Source organism: Panulirus ornatus, chromosome 59 (assembly GCF_036320965.1).
Source record: "Panulirus ornatus isolate Po-2019 chromosome 59, ASM3632096v1, whole genome shotgun sequence".
Lineage (NCBI taxonomy): Eukaryota > Metazoa > Arthropoda > Malacostraca > Decapoda > Palinuridae > Panulirus > Panulirus ornatus.
Genome location: NC_092282.1, coordinates 4,488,595 through 4,509,784, shown reverse-complemented (window position 1 = coordinate 4,509,784; position 21,190 = coordinate 4,488,595). Strand labels below are relative to the sequence as shown.

The 21,190-nt window shown below is 39.2% G+C and overlaps 1 protein-coding gene across 4 annotated transcripts in view; it reads left to right on the top strand.

Moving 5' to 3' along the window:
* Positions 1 to 21,190, top strand: part of tweek (transmembrane protein KIAA1109 homolog tweek) — a 141,562-nt gene that overhangs the window by 50,746 nt on the left and 69,626 nt on the right. For 3 of the 4 annotated variants that reach the window (XM_071696084.1, XM_071696085.1, XM_071696083.1), the window contains exons 31-42: positions 1,002 to 1,196; positions 2,451 to 2,584; positions 2,841 to 3,144; positions 4,213 to 4,325; positions 5,120 to 5,300; positions 5,806 to 5,967; positions 7,064 to 7,167; positions 10,799 to 10,929; positions 12,491 to 12,659; positions 13,648 to 13,936; positions 15,611 to 15,775; positions 16,502 to 16,679. In XM_071696084.1, coding sequence (XP_071552185.1) covers positions 1,002 to 1,196; positions 2,451 to 2,584; positions 2,841 to 3,144; positions 4,213 to 4,325; positions 5,120 to 5,300; positions 5,806 to 5,967; positions 7,064 to 7,167; positions 10,799 to 10,929; positions 12,491 to 12,659; positions 13,648 to 13,936; positions 15,611 to 15,775; positions 16,502 to 16,679 — 2,125 coding nt within the window. The remainder of the gene's footprint in view (positions 1 to 1,001; positions 1,197 to 2,450; positions 2,585 to 2,840; positions 3,145 to 4,212; positions 4,326 to 5,119; positions 5,301 to 5,805; positions 5,968 to 7,063; positions 7,168 to 10,798; positions 10,930 to 12,490; positions 12,660 to 13,647; positions 13,937 to 15,610; positions 15,776 to 16,501; positions 16,680 to 21,190) is intronic. The other variant, XM_071696086.1, reaches the window with a different exon arrangement.

Here is a 21,190-nt window from a genome sequence, read left to right as displayed (position 1 = left end):
GGTAAGTGTGCAGTCTGTTGGGGATGAGAGGGCCTGGAAAGTGAGTCAGTTGTTTTTCACTGATGATACAGCTCTAGTGGCTGATTTTGCGTGAGAAACTGCAGAAGTTGGTGACTGACTTTGAAAAAGTGAGTGGAAAGGAGAGAGTGAATGTGAACAAGAGCAAGGATATTAGGTTCTGTAGGGTTGAGGGACAAGTTTGAGTAGAGATAAATTAGAAGTGAAGCATTTTAGATGTCTGGGAGTGGACTAGCAGTGAATGGAACCATATGAGCAGAAGTGAGTCACAGGGTGGGGAGGGGCAAAAGTTCTGGGAGCAATGAAGAATGTGTGGAAGGAGAGAACATTATCTCGGAGGGCAAAAATGGGTACATTTAAAGGAATGGTAGTTCCAACAATACTTTGTGGTTGCGTGGCATGGGCTATAGATAGGATTGTATGGAGGAGGGTGGATATAGTGGAAATGAAATGTTTGAGGACCATATGTGGTGTGAGGTGGCTTGATTAAGTAATGAAAGGGTAAAAGAGATGTGTGGAAATAAAAAGAGTGTGGTTGAGAGAGCAGAACAGGGTGTGATGAAATGGTTTGGACGTATGGAGAGAATAAGTGAGGAAAGATTGACAGAGAGGATATATGTGTCAGAGGTGGAGGGAACAAGAAGCGGGAGACCAAATTGGAGGTGGAAGGATGGAGTGAAAAAGATTTTGAGTGATTGGGGCCTGAACACACAGGAGGATGAGAGGCATGCTAGGAATAGAGTGATTTGGAGTGATGTGGTATACTGGGGTCATTGTGCTATCAATGGATTGAACCAGGGCATGTGAAACACTTGGGATAAACCATGTCAGTGTATGTGTATGTGCATGTATATGTGTGTGTATGTGTATATGAGTGGATGAGCCATTCTTCGTCTGTTTCCTGATGCTACCTTGCTGACACAGGAAACGGCAATCAAGTATGATAAGAAAAGAATGAAAAGATGATAATTTATTATCCCCAGAGCAAGTCGAAAACCAGACAGACAGTGGATTTGTTGGCAGAACCAGTGTACATTGAGACTTCTGAGCGACAGCAAGAGGAGAATATGGTGTCAGTTGACGTGAATAAAGTGCATGTTCAATTACGACGCCTGAAGAATGAGAGTGCACTTCTCAAGGATGCCAGTGTCACAGCTATTCCCAATCATAGATCTAAGGTAAGAATCTGGGGTCGTGATACTATCCATCATTTTGTATATATACTTTGATATTCAAAGAGGTAATTTTGAGTTTCATCAGGCATTTTAAGCGTAAGAATTGCGTCTTGATAGATGATGTAATCGATTTAAGTAAAGGATACGAAAGAAAGGAGACTGAGTGTTAAAGTGTATATAAGTCATAGCTGGTAAAATTACAAAACAAAGAAATTAGTTTCTCTACAATTGTGAAATAAATTCATATTTGCAAAAATTGTATATAACTCCAAAAGTGGATTATGTAACTGGAGGGAAGGATTTCCAGCCTGTTGCTCCTGCCCCTTGTAGTCAGACATGCAGAAGATGCATGGGTAGTATTCTTTCTCCCATTTTCTTAGGGATGATATTAATGCAGTATTATGAAAGGTAATTTTTTTTTTTAACTTGACTCTGAAATTGATTATTGAAGAGGAAAAGTTGGGTAGATAGGAGTGCTGGAGAAATTTTGATGAGATTGAGATAAAACATGTCTCTAATAATATTAGTGATGAGAAAATTATGTAACATTTGTAGAGAAATGGTATTTAAGAACTTCTTACTGTGTATTTGTATGTGTCATGAACATGTGTAGGTAGTTTGTAGTGGCATGAAGCATCCAACCAGGAATGTACTAACAACTGGATGTCAAGAGGCGTAGTGAGTGCAACACAGTGAGCCAGCACTGCGGTAGCTGTCATGCTCTCTTCCTTTAACTTTTTTTTCTATCTTTTCTTTCTGTTTTATGGTGTATGCATGTAGGTTGCTGCAATCACTGTACAAACTCTTAATTTTTTATGATACATAGCTCTTTAACATCACATTACTCAAATAATTTGTGACATCACATAACTCACATAACTTTATTTTAGCCACTGTTTACATATCTATAGTGGTTCTTTGCCCATTTCTCTTTAGATAAGATTGGAATCAAAAGCCTTCCATTTATTTACCCCTGCTAATAGGCATTTAACAGAAGCAGTCAAACAAATTGCATGACTTAGGCAAGCTGTTGAAGTTGTCATATGTCTGACCTCTAATATCTTCACTGGAATTTAATGCATGAATTTCTTTACCCCATATGGGATCTATTTCATTAATTTATAATGAATAAATGAAGGTTACTTTTTCATTGTTTAAACAGTGCAGATGGATGAGTCCTGTATAAGGAAAATTGTTAAAACCACTTCTCTCTCTCTCTCTCTCTCTCTCTCTCTCTCTCTCTCTCTCTCTCTCTAGGTGCTGTTTAGCTTTCGGCGATGTGGACGTGGAGATGATGGTGATAATGGTGTCTCTAGTGGAACTCCTGTCATGGAGGATGACCGCATGGGCTTCATTATGTTTGAGGCTGGCCAAGAAAATGTTGCTTTGAGGTTAGTTTTATTTCACAATTTTGTTTTTTAGTAACCCATGTCTGCAATTGGTTGCTATGTATGCAGCTTAAACTATGCATCTTTAACTTAGAGAGTACATTGTTATTTTCAGAAGACGCCATTTAACTAAGAAAGTACATTGCTACTTTCATAGAAGCCAGTGTAATAATTAGATTATTCCTCATCTTTTGCCAAGTTGATGATGGACCTCAGTATCATGTGCCAGATTATCAGCATATTCTCCTGTATTCAACAGAGCAGTGAAAAGGAAAGGTTTTGGACAGCAGGCAGAAGGAAGTGGAAGACATGAGGGTGGTGCACCATGTGGGATGAATGGCCCAACAGCATCAGCAGGCAGTGGAGCTGGCCCAAGCAGCAGCTCAGCTCCTGGTACAGCCACCATAGAAATCCCAAGGACTGGCCCAGAGTCTCGGCGGGAACATTCTGACCGTGTGTGTTCTGCATCCCTCTCTCAGGTATCCAACATGTCTAGCCACTCAGGTGCAGCTCATTCTACTTCATCAGGCAATGAAAGCATCAAAGATCTACCTGTAACACAGGTTAGTTGGGAACTTGTCATTGTAAAAGCATCATTTTCTTATATTTTTGGGTGCTTACTTTCATAGAGTATGTTTTTCTGTACCACATCAAGTGTGTCAGCTGTAGATGTAAGCAAACTTGTTACTGTAAATCAAAAGTTGGAGATGTTCATTAATGACCATTAATTCAGTAGCCTAAGATTTATATTGCTTCCCAGTTAATGAAATAACAATTCCCTTAGCAAGAAAATATCTGTTAATTTGTGGTGCAGCATTCTAAGGTGATTATCAGATTGTAATGTTTGGTCATAAGGGTTGTTAGAATGCTATTAAATCCTGTCCATCAACATGAAGTGTTACACATGATTTGTAAAACATTTTATCTGGTATTTTGACAAAGAAAGAGTAAAGAAACAGCTCATCTGTTTATATTATTGAAAATTTAAGAACTAAGTGGTTTTATTTAAGTAAAAGTAGTAGCACTGGAGTTTGCTAGTTATGGAAACTATTGCCATGGCCACCCCCTTGAGGGAGTCCTTGGTGGGAACAGGCATCAGAGATATAGATAGATAGATGTATATTTGTGATTAAGGACAAGCTGGAGAAGTGTATGTATTAGGTAATATGTTGAAGACAGTAGCCTAGACATAGCATTAAAGTGATGCTTGGAATCATATTTTGCCCTTCCTGTCAATAATACGTCTCTCTCTCTCTCTCTCTCTCTTTCTCTCTCTCTCTCTCTCTCTCTCTCTCTCTCTCTCTCTCTCTCTCTCTCTCTCTCTCTCTCTCTCTCTCATTAAAACTAGGCTGCCAGACAGCTGAACTTCTTATCATTTCTGTACAAACAGGGTATTACTTTTTGTACCTGTTTTCCCTTTTGTCTTCTCAAGCTCTATTTTTACTCTTTTCTTTGTACCATGATCAGTGACTGCTCATGACTGGTGACTTTGTCTTTAAACGAGCCTTGTAATTTTTCTTTGGTATGTTAATGATTCCATTTTTTGGTTTGTTTTTGTTTGCCCACCTACACTAGACAACGCAACCTTACATATGCGGTATGCATGATATTTCACTTCTCTTCTGTTACAGATCAAGAGTGACAAAAGAGATATAACATCTTTTGTAGTGGAGCTGAGGACTGTCTGGTTCAACTTTGCTGCTCCACCTCACACCCCTATCACCAAAAAGATTGATTACACCAGGTATGAGAACAGCTATGATATTCTGTGATTTACTGAGAGAATGTGGAATTCAAAGTGTAGATGGATTGGGGGATGAGGATAGAAGAAAGTTTATGGTTCAGTTTTGTGAAAAGAATCAGTCACAAGGCACAGAGTAAAGTGTTGTAGGGATTTCGACTTAAGAAGGGAGGGGGTATATATTCAGACATACACAAACAGATGAGGAATGTTCAAGTGAAGACGTGTGGGTGAAATGAGTGAAAGCAGGTGGAGAACACCAAGAGTGACATAAAAAAGGTGAGGGAACGTGTCTGTCTTTGTTGTATTTGTAATCACCTATTTTTAGTGGACAAAGAGGAAGTATTATGATTATGTGTGCTGTACACATTCACTGTATCATAATTCAATTTATTCTGTTCATCCACTACTCTAATGATATAAAGAATCTTCTTTACATCTTTTCTATTTATTTTCTTGCTTAATTCAAATCATGTCCTATGGTTGTTTTATCCTTGCATCTTTCAAAGATATGTGTGTATGTGTTTGCAAGTAGGGTGTAATTGTTTTGGAAGGTGAAGTTTGATATAACTGAAGCAATTAGTTCAGATTTTTTGAGCATCTTTCTTACGTACAGTGAGGTAGTACTATCAGTTATCAAAAGATGACTATAGCTGATGTAGTGAATTGCATAGATTACATTTTGAAATGATTACTCTTGCATGAAATAACAAAATACACTGAAGAAGTCAGTTCCTGTGTTTAGCATTCATGAATTTGAATGATAGTTACTTAATCTTAGTACTTACAAACTTCAGGCTAGATTGGAACCTGCTTAGCACAGCATCTCCTTCCATTAATGCATGGATGAACCCAAGTGATCGGCTCACTGTGGCTGTCATCCAATTCCTCCATGCTTCAGAGAGCCGAAGGTTGGGTGTCATGGCATCTCTCATGGCTGAAGCTTTGGATGTGCAGAGTCTTCATGTTCCTGTGAAGGTACTTCGTTGTTTCAACAAAATTAGGAATTTGACATTGCTTTTTAAGGGGCAAAAAAATCACTTATTTCCAGTGTCCCATAAATGTAAGACCATAAGACTGATATCTGTCAGTTTGAAAATGTTGCCCATTCTGAACCATTGATCTTTTGTGTTGAAGGCATTTTCATTGTATGGATAGAAAAATTTTTGAATGTGTAAGTTCCACTGTATGGCTCAGCTTGATGTCCAGAGGGAATAGTTATGAAGAATGTCAGTAGTCTTTGAAATATTGTTGACTTCATTTCTATAGACTTAGGATAAGTATGAATGATCTGTGAAGGTTTATGCATGTCAACTACCTCATAAGATTAAGAGTGAAGTCCTAAATATAGTTTGTTGTATTTGAATATCCAAGTCTGTGCTACTAGCACCATTACTTACAAACATTGTTGTAAATACTGATACCAGAAATGTAAATACCGTATCTTGTATATGTTATGTTAATGTTTCGGTAAACTTTGCAGAATAAGTACGTAAAGCTGATGCCTTTAAGTCAAACACTTCAAGAAGATCCATCATGCCAACTGTGCACTGTTTTGCGTCGTTATGTACTGCAGTCATCTCCACGCACTATTGAGGGTAATCTTATACCACCACATCTCCCCAAACTTGCAACTTTAAGACAGGTAAATAAATCTAATTCAAAGTAGACCTACATATGACTACTATCTTGTAGGAAACAGATCACAGATATCTGCACATGAAGGATACTTGGGGGGTTGATACAGTACATCATACCAGGACAATTACTTAGAAGGCTGATTACTTATAGTCATCATCAAAATTCAATCCACTCAGACAAAAGTTGTTTATAGAAACATGTACAGTGTATACTAGATACCTACCTACTAGGATATGCAGCACCAGTCTGGTTAACCCACATATAGTAACAAAATTATTTTTTGAAGATCCTGAGGCAGCAACATAGAATGTACCCGAAGTAAGGGAGGTGAGCTACATGAAGATGTTAACAGCTGTAGAATTGCCCACACTGGAAGAAAGGAGGAAAAGAGATGTGATAGCAGCATATAAGTTTTTCAGTAGATTTCATGAGGTAGAATGGGGCAGTTCTTTAGAATTGGAAATGTCAGGTTGATGAGGGGCATTACAAAAAATTAATTGCAAAAGTTAGGCACTAAGGGCTAAGAAATGGCACTGGACTTCACCAGTTATGGAGACTCTTTTTGCTGTGGCTACCCGCTTAAGGGAGTTCCCAGAAGGAACAGGCAAAAGAGATATAAATTAATTCAATTCAAAAAGTAAATTACAAAATATTTGAAGAAATACTTTAGTGGAAACTGAGTTACAGATGCATGGAACAAGCTAAGAGTATGCTTTAGATGCAAATTGTATAGATAGGTTTACAAGAGTGTATGGTATGAAAGAAAGTGTATGAGATCGGGGCTTATGAGTGTAGAACTCCATACACATATTGCACAAATAAATAATCACACTTTTATTTGCAAAATGATGTTTCATCCTTCCAGATGACCTGGAATTACCAAACTTTTCCCATATTTATGACGTTTGCTCTGTGAAATTGTTCCATAAACTTGCATTGTTGCAGGGCTCTGTTGTGTCACCCTAGGGATCATAATGGTTCTTACAGAGTATACCACAAAACCTTAATCTCACAGAAGGTTGATACTAACAGAACCAAGATGTGTGATTTGTAAAATATGTTCTTAGTAAAACATATAGATCCCATTTGTCCACATGTAGGGAGTTGTTGTGTTGAGTCGTCAGTGGAAGAATGCCCTATACATGCCATTGTTGATGGAGCAGACATTCAGGAACAAGCAGACTCGTCCTGCCTACAATTACAGGTGTGTTTTGTTTTCAGTCATCTGTATTTTGTACAGATTTGATTTGATAATTATGGTCATAGCAATTGCTTATCTATTCAGGGTAAGAAATTAGGGATGATTAGTAGGCTTTTAAAGTCTATCTGATCATGCCATATCCATTTAGTATTTGAAGTTGATGTATATTTACATTAGAATGAGAGATTGGTCTCATAGATTATTTCCCACAGTGTTGCTAATTTCTCTGTTTTCTCCTTGTTTTCTTTGTCAGCATGCCTGCCATATAAAGAAACTCTGATTGCTTTTCATGAGATCAGATTATCATAATATCAGGAGGGTGAAAAGCATGCATGGAATAGAGTGAATTGGAACAATGTGTTATACTTTGGTCAACGTGCTGTCAGTGTACTGAATCAGGACATGTGAAACAAAGGGGTAAACCATGGAGAGATCTGTGGGGCCTGGATGTGGATAGGGAGCTGTGGTGTCAATGCATTACACATGACAACTAGAGGAAGAGTGTGAACGGCTGTGGCCTTTTTTTGTCTGTTTCCTGACACTACCTCACTGACGCATGTGGTAACAATGCTGTTTCCTGTGGGGCAGGGTGTCATCAGGAATGGATGAAGGTGAGTGAGTATGAATACATATATATGTGTATGTATATATTTATATGTATCCTTAGGGACAGGGGAGGAAGAATACTTCCCACATATTCCCTGCGTGTCATAGAAGGCATCTAAAAGGGGAGGGAGCAGATGGCTGGAAATCCTCCCCTCCTGTTTTTAGTTTCCCAAAAGAAGGAACAGATTAGGGGGCCAAGTGAGGATATTCCCTCTGAGGCTCAGTCCTCTGTTCTTAACACTACCTCGCTAACTCGGGAAATGGTGAATATGTATGTAAAGTATGAAATATATTTGTATGTATGTATATGTAAGTAGGAGAGATGGCCAGAGAGCGTTATTGGATTACGTGTTAATTGACAGGCGTGCGAAAGAGAGACTTTTGGATGTTAATGTGCTGAGAGGTGCAACTGGAGGGATGTCTGATCATTATCTTGTGGAGGCTAAGGTGAAGATTAGTATGGGTTTTCAGAAAAGAGGAGTGAATGTTGGGGTGAAGAAGGTGGTGAGAGTAAGTGAGCTTGGGAAGGAGACCTGTGTGGGGAAGTACCAGGAGAGACTGTGTACAGAATGGAAAAAGGTGAGAACAATGGAAGTAAGGGGAGTCGGGGAGGAATGGGATGTATTTAGGGAATCAGTGATGGATTGCGCAAAAGATGCTTGTGGCATGAGAAGAGTGGGAGGTGGGCTGTTTAGAAAGGGTAGTGTGTGGTGGGATGAAGAAGTAAGAGTATTAGTGAAAGAGAAGAGAGAGGCATTTGGACGATTTTTGCAGGGAAAAAATGCAATTGAGTGGGAGAAGTATAAAAGAAAGAGACAGGAGGTCAAGAGAAAGGTGCAAGAGGTGAAAAAAAGGGCAAATGAGAGTTGGGGTGAGAGACTATCAGTAAATTTTAGGGAGAATAAAAAGATGTTCTGGAAGGAGGTAAATAGGGTGCGTAAGACAAGGGAGCAAATGGGAACTTCAGTGAAGGGCGTAAATGGGGAGGTGATAACAAGTAGCGGTGATGTGAGAAGGAGATGGAATGAGTATTTTGAAGGTTTGTTGAATGTGTCTGATGACAGAGTGGCAGATATAGGGTGTTTTGGTCGAGGTGGTGTGCAAAGTGAGAGGGTTAGGGAAAATGATTTGGTAAACAGAGAAGAGGTAGTAAAAGCTTTGCGGAAGATGAAAGCCGGCAAGGCAGCAGGTTTGGATGGTATTGCAGTGGAATTTATTAAGAAAGGGGGTGACTGTATTGTTGACTGGTTGGTAAGGTTATTTAATGTATGTATGACTCATGGTGAGGTGCCTGAGGATTGGCGGAATGCGTGCATAGTGCCATTGTACAAAGGCAAAGGGGATAAGAGTGAGTGCTCAAATTACAGAGGTATAAGTTTGTTGAGTATTCCTGGTAAATTATATGGGAGGGTATTGATTGAGAGGGTGAAGGCATGTACAGAGCATCAGATTGGGGAAGAGCAGTGCGGTTTCAGAAGTGGTAGAGGATGTGTGGATCAGGTGTTTGCTTTGAAGAATGTATGTGAGAAATACTTAGAAAAGCAAAGGGATTTGTATGTAGCATTTATGGATCTGGAGAAGGCATATGATAGAGTTGATAGAGATGCTCTGTGGAAGGTATTAAGAATATATGGTGTGGGAGGCAAGTTGTTAGAAGCAGTGAAAAGTTTTTATCGAGGATGTAAGGCATGTGTACGTGTAGGAAGAGAGGAAAGTGATTGGTTCTCAGTGAATGTAGGTTTGCGGCAGGGGTGTGTGATGTCTCCATGGTTGTTTAATTTGTTTATGGATGGGGTTGTAAAGGAGGTAAATGCAAGAGTCCTGGAAAGAGGGGCAAGTATGAAGTCTGTTGGGGATGAGAGAGCTTGGGAAGTGAGTCAATTGTTGTTCGCTGATGATACAGCGCTGGTGGCTGATTCATGTGAGAAACTGCAGAAGCTGGTGACTGAGTTTGGTAAAGTGTGTGGAAGAAGAAAGTTGAGAGTAAATGTGAATAAGAGCAAGGTTATTAGGTACAGTAGGGGTGAGGGTCAAGTCAATTGGGAGGTGAGTTTGAATGGAGAAAAACTGGAGGAAGTGAAGTGTTTTAGATATCTGGGAGTGGATCTGTCAGCGGATGGAACCATGGAAGCGGAAGTGGATCATAGGGTGGGGGAGGGGGCGAAAATTTTGGGAGCCTTGAAAAATGTGTGGAAGTCGAGAACATTATCTCGGAAAGCAAAAATGGGTATGTTTGAGGGAATAGTGGTACCAACAATGCTGTATGGTTGCGAGGCGTGGGCTATGGATAGAGATGTGCGCAGGAGGATGGATGTGCTGGAAATGAGATGTTTGAGGACAATGTGTGGTGTGAGGTGGTTTGAGCGAGTAAGTAACGTAAGGGTAAGAGAGATGTGTGGAAATAAAAAGAGCGTGGTTGAGAGAGCAGAAGAGGGTGTTTTGAAATGGTTTGGGCACATGGAGAGAATGAGTGAGGAGAGATTGACCAAGAGGATATATGTGTCGGAGGTGGAGGGAACGAGGAGAAGAGGGAGACCAAATTGGAGGTGGAAAGATGGAGTGAAAAAGATTTTGTGTGATCGGGGCCTGAACATGCAGGAGGGTGAAAGGAGGGCAAGAAATAGAGTGAATTGGAGTCATGTGGTATACAGGGGTTGACGTGCTGTCAGTGGATTGAAGCAAGGCATGTGAAGCGTCTGGGGTAAACCATGGAAAGCTGTGTAGGTATGTATATTTGCGTGTGTGGACGTGTGTATGTACATGTGTATGGGGGGGGGGGGGGGCCATTTCTTTCGTCTGTTTCCTTGCGCTACCTCGCAAACGCGGGAGACAGCGACAAAGTATAAAAAAAAAAAAAAAAAAAAATGTATATGTACATGTATGTGCATGTATGTATATATGTATGTATATGAGTGGATGCATCTTTTGTCTGTTTCCTGACAATAACTTGCTAACACGGGAAACAGCGATCAAGTTTGATGAATAAGTGATAATTGAGTAAGATGTATATAATGACTTTCCAAAACAGACCAAACACCGTGGTTGAGGAACGCACTACCCCAAAATTTGATCCCAACCTCATTGCTACTGAAGTTACTGATGAGAAGACAACGCTTTTGGAGGCAGAGGGAGGATCACTCCACTCTCGGCATGGCCAAGGTATGCCTTTTCACTGCTATCTTAGTGTTTATTTTTGTAGTCATAGCCAGGGGTGTAGGTGGAATGATGAGAGAGATGGTGAAGGAGTGATGAAACTGCTGTATAGTGGATAAAAGTGTGAATGAAAACTTGTTAAAGTGGTCAGAAGCCAGAGGACTGAATGAAGAGACTATTCTGCAGCATAGAGGAAAAGAGAGTAAAATTATTGTAAAAACTACTGAGGACTATGTCTTATCGTAGTTGGCAAGGTTCATATTATTATTTTACTTAATTACTGTTTCCTGTGTCAGCGAGGTAGCACCATGAAACAGACAAAGAATGGCCCATCCACACATATCATAAATGCCCATACACGCACATATGCATACAGATACATAACAACTATACATATATATACATACACATGCACAAACATATACATATATACACATGTACATATTCATACCTTCTTGCCTCCATTCATTCCTGGCGCTACCTTGCCCCATAGGAAACAGCATCGCTAACCCCTGCTTCAGCGAGGTAGGACAAGGAAAACAGACAAAAAAGGCCTCATTCACTCACATCCATTCTCTAGCTGTCATAATGCACTGAAACCACATCCCCTTGACTCCATCTATTGACAGCACATTGTCCCCAGTTCACTCAATTCTGTGCATGCCTTTCACCTTTCTGCATGTTCAGGTCCAGAACATTCAAAACTTCATTCACTCCTCCTTTTCCCATTTCTCAAAATTTGTATGTTGACCTGAGATATGGATACCTTGGATGTATTTTTTATACTGTTGGAAGTTTAATTCAGTTACTGCAGTTGGGATATAGACATCCTGGTATTTTTAGTCTTATTTTTCTCCTTCACTGCAGCTTGGATCTGTTTATCGATCATCTCTACCTCTGATGCCTGTTCCCACCTGAAATTCCCTCAAAGGGTTGGCCAAGCCAATAGAGTCTCCACAACTATTGGACTCTAGTGCCACTTCGTAGCCTTTAATGCCTTAACCTTAACAGGCCACTGGCAGACGACAATTTAGCGCAGTGTTTTCAGAGGCTTCTGCCTATTGTTGGCTTAGATGTATACAGTTAGATTTTTGAATGTGCCATCTCTGCCTTGAGGTGAAATACACAGTCATTGCTTATAATGGCATTGCATACATTTATACTAGATACTGCAGCCAAAAGTTTTTCCATCCTCTGCTAGGCCAGTAAGTGTGATGTCAGGGGTATATATGAGGTGATTGATATGGTTCTTGCAGTATTTAATGATTTGTAAAGCAGTGACACACTTATGAGATGAAGACCCCAAGTAATATTTGTCTGACACGAACACTTCCAAAACTATCACACATCTGTACATACGCCAACAGAGCAGTTAATCGGCGCATGGCATATCCAGACAATGTTTCATCAGGTTGAGTTGTGTATCACTTTGTTTTGAAAATTAAGGTCCAGTTACTCTTCATAGATTTATGGAGTAATTTTTTAGATTTATTGAGAATATCCTTCATACAGTGGATATAGGACTGTCACAGTGAAAGAGCTAATCTGACTTTTGTTTTTCCTCAAGAATCAATTGGCAGTGGTACCAATGGTGGTGAGGACTTGACTGACGGGGTGATGAGTTCAGAATCTACGCAGCTTCCTCCTCGACGATCCCTTCCATCATTTCTTCCACGTTCTTCTAGGGCATCGGTCATCTTGCCTGTTTTCAACACTAATTTTGAATCGCCAGCAAGGTACTGTATAGTAGTGAAATTTAATGTCTTTTATGTTGTTTTATGGATTTCAATTTGATTATCTTCCTGTGAAATTTCTTAAAACTGTCAAGGTTTTGTATGAATTTATCATTGTTTTCTTGACACAAAGATGAAAAGTTTTCATTCATTTCTTAATGGCTTGATCTATTACCTTGTGAAATACGAATTGGTTGCATCATTTTCATTTAACTAGCTTCCAAAGTGAAGCAGTGAAAATGCAAATATTCTAAGCCCAGTATATGGTAAACTAATTGAACTTAAATATTTGTCAGATACATGTCATTACTTGAAGAATTGAAATTCGCGCGCCTATCAATTAACACGTAATCCAATAACGCTCTCTGGCCATCTCTCCTACTTACATACATATACTTATGTATATCTCTCTTCTTAAACCAGGTATTCCCAATCACCAGTCCTTTTTCAGCGCATAAATCTACAAGCTCTTCACCATTTCCATTTACAACACTGAACACCCCATGTATACCAATTATTCCCTCAACTGCCACATTACTCACCTTTGCATTCAAATCACCCATCACTATAACCCAGTCTCGTGCATCAAAACCACTATTACACTCATTCAGCTGCTCCCAAAACACTTGCCTCTCATAATCTTTCTTCTCATGCCCAGGTGCATATGCACCAATAATCACCCATCTCTCTCCATCAACTTTCAGTTTTACCCATATCAATCTAGAATTTACTTTCTTACACTCTATCACATACTCCTGCCACTCCCAACATTTATATTTTTTTATTCATTTATTATACTTTGTCGCTTTTTTCCACATTAGCAAGGTAGCGCAAGGAAACAGACGAAAGATCGGCCCAACCCACCCACATACACATGTATATATGTGTTTAGGGATATTGGAAAGGAGATGTAATACTCCTAGAAACAGGGCTTACAGCATTTCATTTATTCTTTTTCTATTCTAAAAGGAAATTTTATCCTAAACTGCAGATTTCAGCTTCCAAAGATTGGTGGACATTTGCCATTTCTTCGTGGAGGTCAACCGTCCCGTGGTGGTGTTGGCGGTGACAATAGAAGTGGTGGTAGTAGGAGCTCTGCCTCAGACCACATGTCATCATCCAGCTTGGAAGGTGGAGGAGGATCAGGCCTGGTCACTCCTGGGCGACCCCCCACTGTTAACTGTGAAAAAGATCATGAAAATTTGTACAACTGGATGGTGCGTCAGCAAGAATATACTCACACCACTGATGCCAACAGACCCACTGTCACTTTTCCACAGGTGGGAGAACATGATGCTCTTTACTACAATGTAAATGTATTAATATTACATGCTAGGCCAACATGCTCTTAAGTTACATCATGAAACCCACAATCAATTTCATGATGGGATGATTATTGTACATTCTAACCATTTTGTAATGGAAAGCATTAGACTTACTTTTAAGATTTGCAAATCCCAGCTAACAGCTCAAAGACCTTTCTGCTCTTCTCCCTTTTTTTTTTTCCTAAAGCCATAAAGGCAAAGTTTATGAGATATAACTTTGATTTATTTTGATACAACCCACAATTAAAAACACTGTTATCCCATTTCTTGTATCTATTTATTTATATCTCTGACACATGTTCCCTCTGGGAACTTCTATCAAGAGGTCAGCCACAACGAAGGAGTTTTCACTTGTCCCTGTCCTTACATGCCTCCTTTACATACACCAATCCATTTCTCTCCCTCCAGTATTCTTGCACTCTATTTCTCCATGTCACAGGTAGTCTTCCTCTCACACCAACCCCTTTAATTTACTATTGTACACTCTCCTTGTAAGCTCCCCATCTTCTTTCCACATGCTCAAACCACCTCAAAGTATTCTGTTTCACTCACACTACCACTTCACAAAATATTCACTTTGCATTTCCTGCCATACCAAAGCTCTCTTACACCTGCTCATTACTTTCTTCATTCCATCTAGTCATACCATATGCTCCTCTCAAACAGTTCATTTCCACAGCCTGGATTCTTGACCTCTGACATATCCCATGTCCATGTTTTGGCTGCGTAGGTCATGGTTGGGAAGACAGTGTTATCTCTTTATCCTTTTTTTTACTTCCATTACTCTGTTAAGGGACCCAGTGACTCCTCTGCCTTGTACTGCTCTCTCCCTTATCTCTCCTTCCTGTCACCAAACTTACCCAAGATAGGTCCAAAGATTTAAATTGTGTCACCTCTTTGAGTTTTTCTTTTAGTACACTTTCTTGACTCACTCTGTAGGGCTTTGTTTCCTTTCAGACACCACTATTTTACTTTTAATTGTGTTTACCTTCAATTGCCATCACTTACATGATAAAACACACTTACACCTTCTGCAACTCCTTTTAACTCAGCAAACAGCGCAGTATCATATACAAACAGGCTTGTCACTAGCCACCATACTTCACTGCCACACTCATCCTTACATTTTTTTCCTAGTTTTGCTTTCATCTCTCATATCACTCCATCCATATGTGTATTAAAAAGCCACAGTGACATCACACAGCCATACCTCACACCCACATGTATACTGGAACTTTTGCACAACTCACCATGTCTTTCTTGAGAAATGCATATGTAATCCCAGCCACCTCAACTGCTTTGCCACTCTTCATCTCAAGCAAAGTCTTCACTTCCTCCTCTCTTTTCACTATACCATTCTCCAAGACTCTCTCACTCAGCTTGCTAGCTTTTCTCAAGTATGCCAACTCCTTTGTCCTATTATCTGACACATTCTACAGTTGTTCAAAATACTAAAAACATCTCTTTTTCACCATGTCGTTACATTCTATCACTTCCCCATCCTTTCTCCCTACTGTTGTCTTCATTTGCTCTTGTTTCTCACACACTTCATCAAATCTGTATCTTCTAATGATTTATGCTTACATTCTCTATAATGGTTTTAACCAGTTAAATTACACTGAGCAACAGGGAGATGGCTTGCACCCTGTGAGTGAGGGTGGCAGTGAGCGTCGTGAGCACCCACCTATTAGAGACCCTAATATTGCTTCTGAGCCGCCACACAGTGCTCACTTTTTGGAAGCCCATGTCATCTTTGAGCCTCTACTCTCAGCCATTGGAGTCATCACACAGCAGGTAATAATTATTATGCTAAGATTATCCTTGGGGATAGGGGAGAAAGAATACTGCCTTCTTATTCCCTGCATATTGTAGAAGCAACTAAAAGGGGAGGGAGTGGGGTTGGAAATTCTCCCCTCCTGTTTTACTTTAACAAAAGAAAAAGCAGAATGGAGCCAACTGAGAATTTTTTCCCCAAATCCTCAGTCCTCTGTTCTTGACACTTCCTCACTAATGTGGGAAATGGCAATTATGTATAAAAAAAAAAAGATTAGAGTATTTTTGTGCTTAACTTATTGGTGCCATTGATATGTTTTTGTTTTGATGTTAGTTGCTTCCTAAAAATGTGTACGAGGAATTAGATTACCTTTGGTAAAGCAGCATATTTAAATTCAGAATATTGATGCTAGATAAACTAGTTGTATCTCAGATTTTATTAAGAATTGATAGTCAGTACCTTGCAGATGTCTTTCATTATGTACAGATGTAGTGCATCATGTGTAAACTTTCCTGGTAAAGATTTTCATGATAGTAATAAGAATTTTTAAGAGATTTGTTCTTTATTTTTAGGGATTGGAAAGTTATGGTGCCTGAAGTTCTGGCTGAGATTTTCTTTGTATTAATGTTATTTCACAATGAAATTTTGCACTTGTGATTTAGTTAGATACATGAGTTGGAAGACGTTATAAAGATATGACATTGAATGAATTGCTTGGATTATAACCAGTTTCATTTGATCAACAGGTGACTGGTGGAGCTCTTGAACAACTGGGATCCAATGTTTCCATCACAGGAAGTGTGGAGACACTACGTGTTGATATTATAGAGTCTGAGGCATCCAAACAGAACCGCAAGAAGAGAAAAACTGGCTTACACCCAGGTAACACAGTCAGCACCTCAGGGGACAACTGTGATGCCCCGGGTAGGTGGAGAGCCAAGGTGAAATGTTGGTGATGGACTTGACCTGCCTGCAAATCCCAACAACTACTCTCTGACCATTTCAAACTTTTTAGCACGCTCACACTGCAGCCATTTTGGTTGTTTGCTGTGTTTTGCTTTCTTATTTCACAAATGTTAATGCATTGCATTCTTGTGTGAAGCAGTGCTGAACCTTATGGAACTTATGTCGTCTTTTTTCGATAGATAAAGAATGCCATCAGTGCTACACAGCTGTTCTGTATTTTGGGCTTATCCTTTTTAGATACAGAAAAACTCTTCTCTGTATTTCCTAGGATAATGTCCGAGAACATTAACAAAAAGTTTGAGAATTTGTTATGCTGGGATGGTTCCTGTACACACCACATTAGATGATCTTGAGATTAAGGATTAAGATTTAAGATTAAGTCAGTACATATATTAGTAGAGGTCTGGAGTGATTATCTTTGGTCATCTACACTTGGAAATATGAGAACATAATCAGACATAGTATCATGATAGTATCCCCAGCAAAATGAATGGATTCCTTCTCAGATGAGGTAAAATTATGTAACCCATAACTTATGCATGGTAGTAACCAGCTGTATGGATACTGTAGCAAGTGACACTTCTAACTCTGCCTTACTCAAAGACTTGAATGTGTGTCCTTAACTCTTCAACAGCAGCCAAGAATGCTCGATGTACTCATAGAGAACAGTAGCCAACAACAACTGGTGGGTTAACTTTTTCTGCCTCTGTTTGAATTTTGTGGCCTATAGAGGTCTCTTCCATCTCTAGAAAGGTGCAGAAATAAATATTTGCTATATTCTGTACCCCTACAACCACTGCTATAATTAACATATGCATAACCTTTCACCTGAAGGTTCCTTGTACCCAGTGACAACCAGAAAATAGGTAGATTCTTGAATGACTTTAGTGATGAGAAGGAAACTCTTTTGATATGTATCATTTGGTGAAATAATTGAGAAAAATAAGTGACACAGAATGGTTTTAGCAGGATTTTGTAAGGAGGAGGAAGGTATCCCCGACTGAACTTACCTTTGTTGAAGATATCCATAACAACAGCATCTAATCCTCTTTATGTTATCCTGGGGTAACGGAGGACTTTAGTAACAGATGATAGTTAAAGAGGTAGAATACAGATGATAGTTAAAGAGCTAGAGTACTTTCAAAGAAAAACCTAATATCTTACCTCTGTGTATCATCCACTTGATATACTCGACCTTACTTGTAGAGTGAAAGGTGTAATATATTTACACAGTCTTATTGTTTGTTACCTGTGCTGTAAGTAATAAGAATGCATATGGAACAAGAGGAAAGTATTCAGTATAAAGAAAGAAAGAAATCCTCCAGTATCTATCCACAATTGCCAGCCAATCTTCCTCACGCTGAAATTTAGTGTGAAAGTTGTAATATTTTGAAATATATTCATGTTATTTACCATCAGCACTGTGCTTGTGTATGAAATGAGAATACAGTCAGAAAAGAGTCAAAGTTAAAAAAATGAAACCATGTCTAGGTCTTAAGTGTCAGTGGCTCTCATATATGTTAGTCACACCTTTTACCCTTGCTCCTGCTCATGTTTATGTAGCACTGGACCAGGTCATCACGAAGGTAGTAATGCAACTTTCTAGTTTATTTTTGACACTTTTGAATGCAAGTTGTATAATTTTATTCCCCTCCTCCTCACACACACACACACACACACACTGTGTGTGATGGTATATCCAGATCATGCCTACCATTGAGGGATTAACATTGGCAATTCAATGACACTTGTAGCTGTAGCATCATCCAAAATATTTTTGCTCATTCCCTAGTGATTTATTATGGCATCAGAAAGAAGAAAATGCCCATGGTCCACTGATTCTTTATATATACATCATTTGCTTTAGAAATTCTTCAACACTACAGTTTTGTGCTTCAGATGTAAGAATAGGTAATACATAAGCAGACAAAGTTAATAAAATAAAAAATCTGTGTAGATGTTTCTCATGACTTTGCAAACTCTCTGCATTAAATATGATATTTCTGTCATTTTAGTGATGCTGAAAACTGTACTGGCAGTGCATTATGTAACTATCTTTCATTTGCTGTGGTTTGTAGATTATTTGCTAATGTGGGAATTGGCGAATAGTATGAAAAAAAAAAGTATGTGAAAATAGTTGATGTAGGATCAGAAATAGCGTATAAAGTTTAAGATATTATCGATAATTGGTATGATCTTATAGAATAATCCCTTACAAATACAGGTAAACAAAAGTGAATGTCCAAAAAATCACAGATTAAAATTGCTTGTAAGTGTTCATGGGTTGGTCATCATTAGCCATCACAACTCAGGTTCAGCTTGTGGATGATGGCCTCCCCCCCTATAGGGCCCCAAAGTGTTATGTCAGAAGCTTCTGATTGTTTCTTTCTAAGCTCTTACACTTTTATAGAATTGATTGTAAACTTGTAATTCTAAATCTGAAATATTTTGAAGATTTTATATTTAGCTCTGTATTACTTACTGCTGCTTCATTGCTTCAAGGTTTTGCATGGGCTTACCTGTTTATCCTTAGCTTGGAAGAGGCTCTCGAAAATGAAAGCATATGTAAGTGCAAGTGACTGCTCAGTTATGATTGTTATATACTAATTTGATAGTGTTTAAAGGAATATGATAGACAGTCCATCCAGTTAGTACTGCACAGCTGGACTCAGATGTACAGAGCTTAAATTTGGTAAAAAATTTACTACTCTCGACCTCTCTCTTGCATGATCCATCTTCCCATGGCTCTCAAAAGCAAAATAAGCAGATATCAGTTCATTAAACAATCCCCCAAATCAATTTTACCGTCACCATCACAAGTGTTTTTGTAATTAGCTGTACCAGGGGTTATTTTAGGAGGCTATGTGTTATTCATATACCAGCTTTTAAGTTTGTGCACTGTTCCATAATTGCCAGTTTGTATATTATGGGCAGGTGGTTTTACATGTACATTGGTAGGTAGTAGTTGGCAGGCTGCCGCTGATTAGGGAGGTAAATAACTAGTACTACCTGCCTGGGTATTGGGAAGCTTAGTGACAGCTGCTTAAGTGAGTCAGCACTTCAGTGGTTGTCAAGTTGCACTCCTCTGACCCAGGTAGTTGTCTTTTCTTTCTGACTTACCCACTCATAGACTACTGGCATTTATTCTCAAACATACAGTCTCTTCTTGTCACACATACTACTTAACAACACTAAACTCATACAGCTCATTCTTCATAACTCTAGATTTTCTTGTGGTGAGCACTATGTGCTAGCCCTGCCTTTTAACAAAGTGGTTGGAGCCGTAGATAGTAGTTTGTAGGAACATCAGGCAGGAGCATTAGGTATAGGTAGTTAGTAGGAACATTAGATAGGGGCTTCTGCAAACACTGTGCTAGCCTTGCCCTCTGCCAGTGTCCTGTTAAGAGTGAAGCACTGAAGGCTGAGAAGCAGCACCTGGAGTTCACTAGCTATGTAGACTCCATTGCCATGGCCACCCATATCAGGGAGTTCCAAAAGGGAACAGGCATCAGAGATACAGGAGCATTAGCTAGGAACTTTTGGTAGAAGTAGTTGGCAGGAAAATTAGGTATGGGCTCTGGAAATCCTACGCTGAAGTTGCCTTCTGCAAAGAGTGGCCTATTAAGAGTGTTGCACTAAAAGCTCAGAAGCAGCACTGGAGTTCACCAGTTATGGAAACTCTTTTGCTGTGGATATCCCCTCGAGGAAGTTCCCAGAGGGAACAGGAGTCAGAAATTTAGATAGATCGGTAGGTTTTACCTTTGTGGGCCCCATCTTTTCAACTTTCTTTTTTATCATAACTTGGTAAATTTCCGTTTACTGTCTTTATTCATTCTTTGACCACTTCACTTCTCTCATTCATTCACAGCTCTGATACTGGAGAAATCCTTCTTTATGTCTTTTATAGTAAGTCTTGCTTAGATTCTTACTGCAGCTCTTGTTGGTCTTTCTTTGCATCTTTCAGAAAGCTCTTCACTGTCAACATTCTCATTTTGGTTTAAAGACATGGCGGTTGTAATTAGGTCTCCCTAATTCTTTCTTCAGTCATGGGCAGGATTGTACCCTTTTACTTTTACATGCAACTCCATTCTTTTGTTCTCGTATTTCAGGTGCCATCTTTGTTGCCCTCCCTTGAACCTTTTTTTGTGTAAGTGAAGCGACCAAATTTCATATGCTTATTCTATAGGGTGTTTGTGCAATCATCTGTTTATACAGTACCTTGAGGGAGTTCACCTCACATTGAATCCCCCCTTCGACATTTTTTCTTACTTCTTTTAAAGCCTGTACCCTCTCTGCATAAAGTCTTTATTTACATTTTCATCACTCAGTTTTTCCATTCATGTACAACTCTTAACATTGTAAAAGTATAATTTTACCATATTTTGTAAGACAATTCTTGCCTAATTTCTTGCTATGACTCCTGATTGCTCTTCTTTGCATTTTTCCTACAATTTTGTACAGGTGACGGT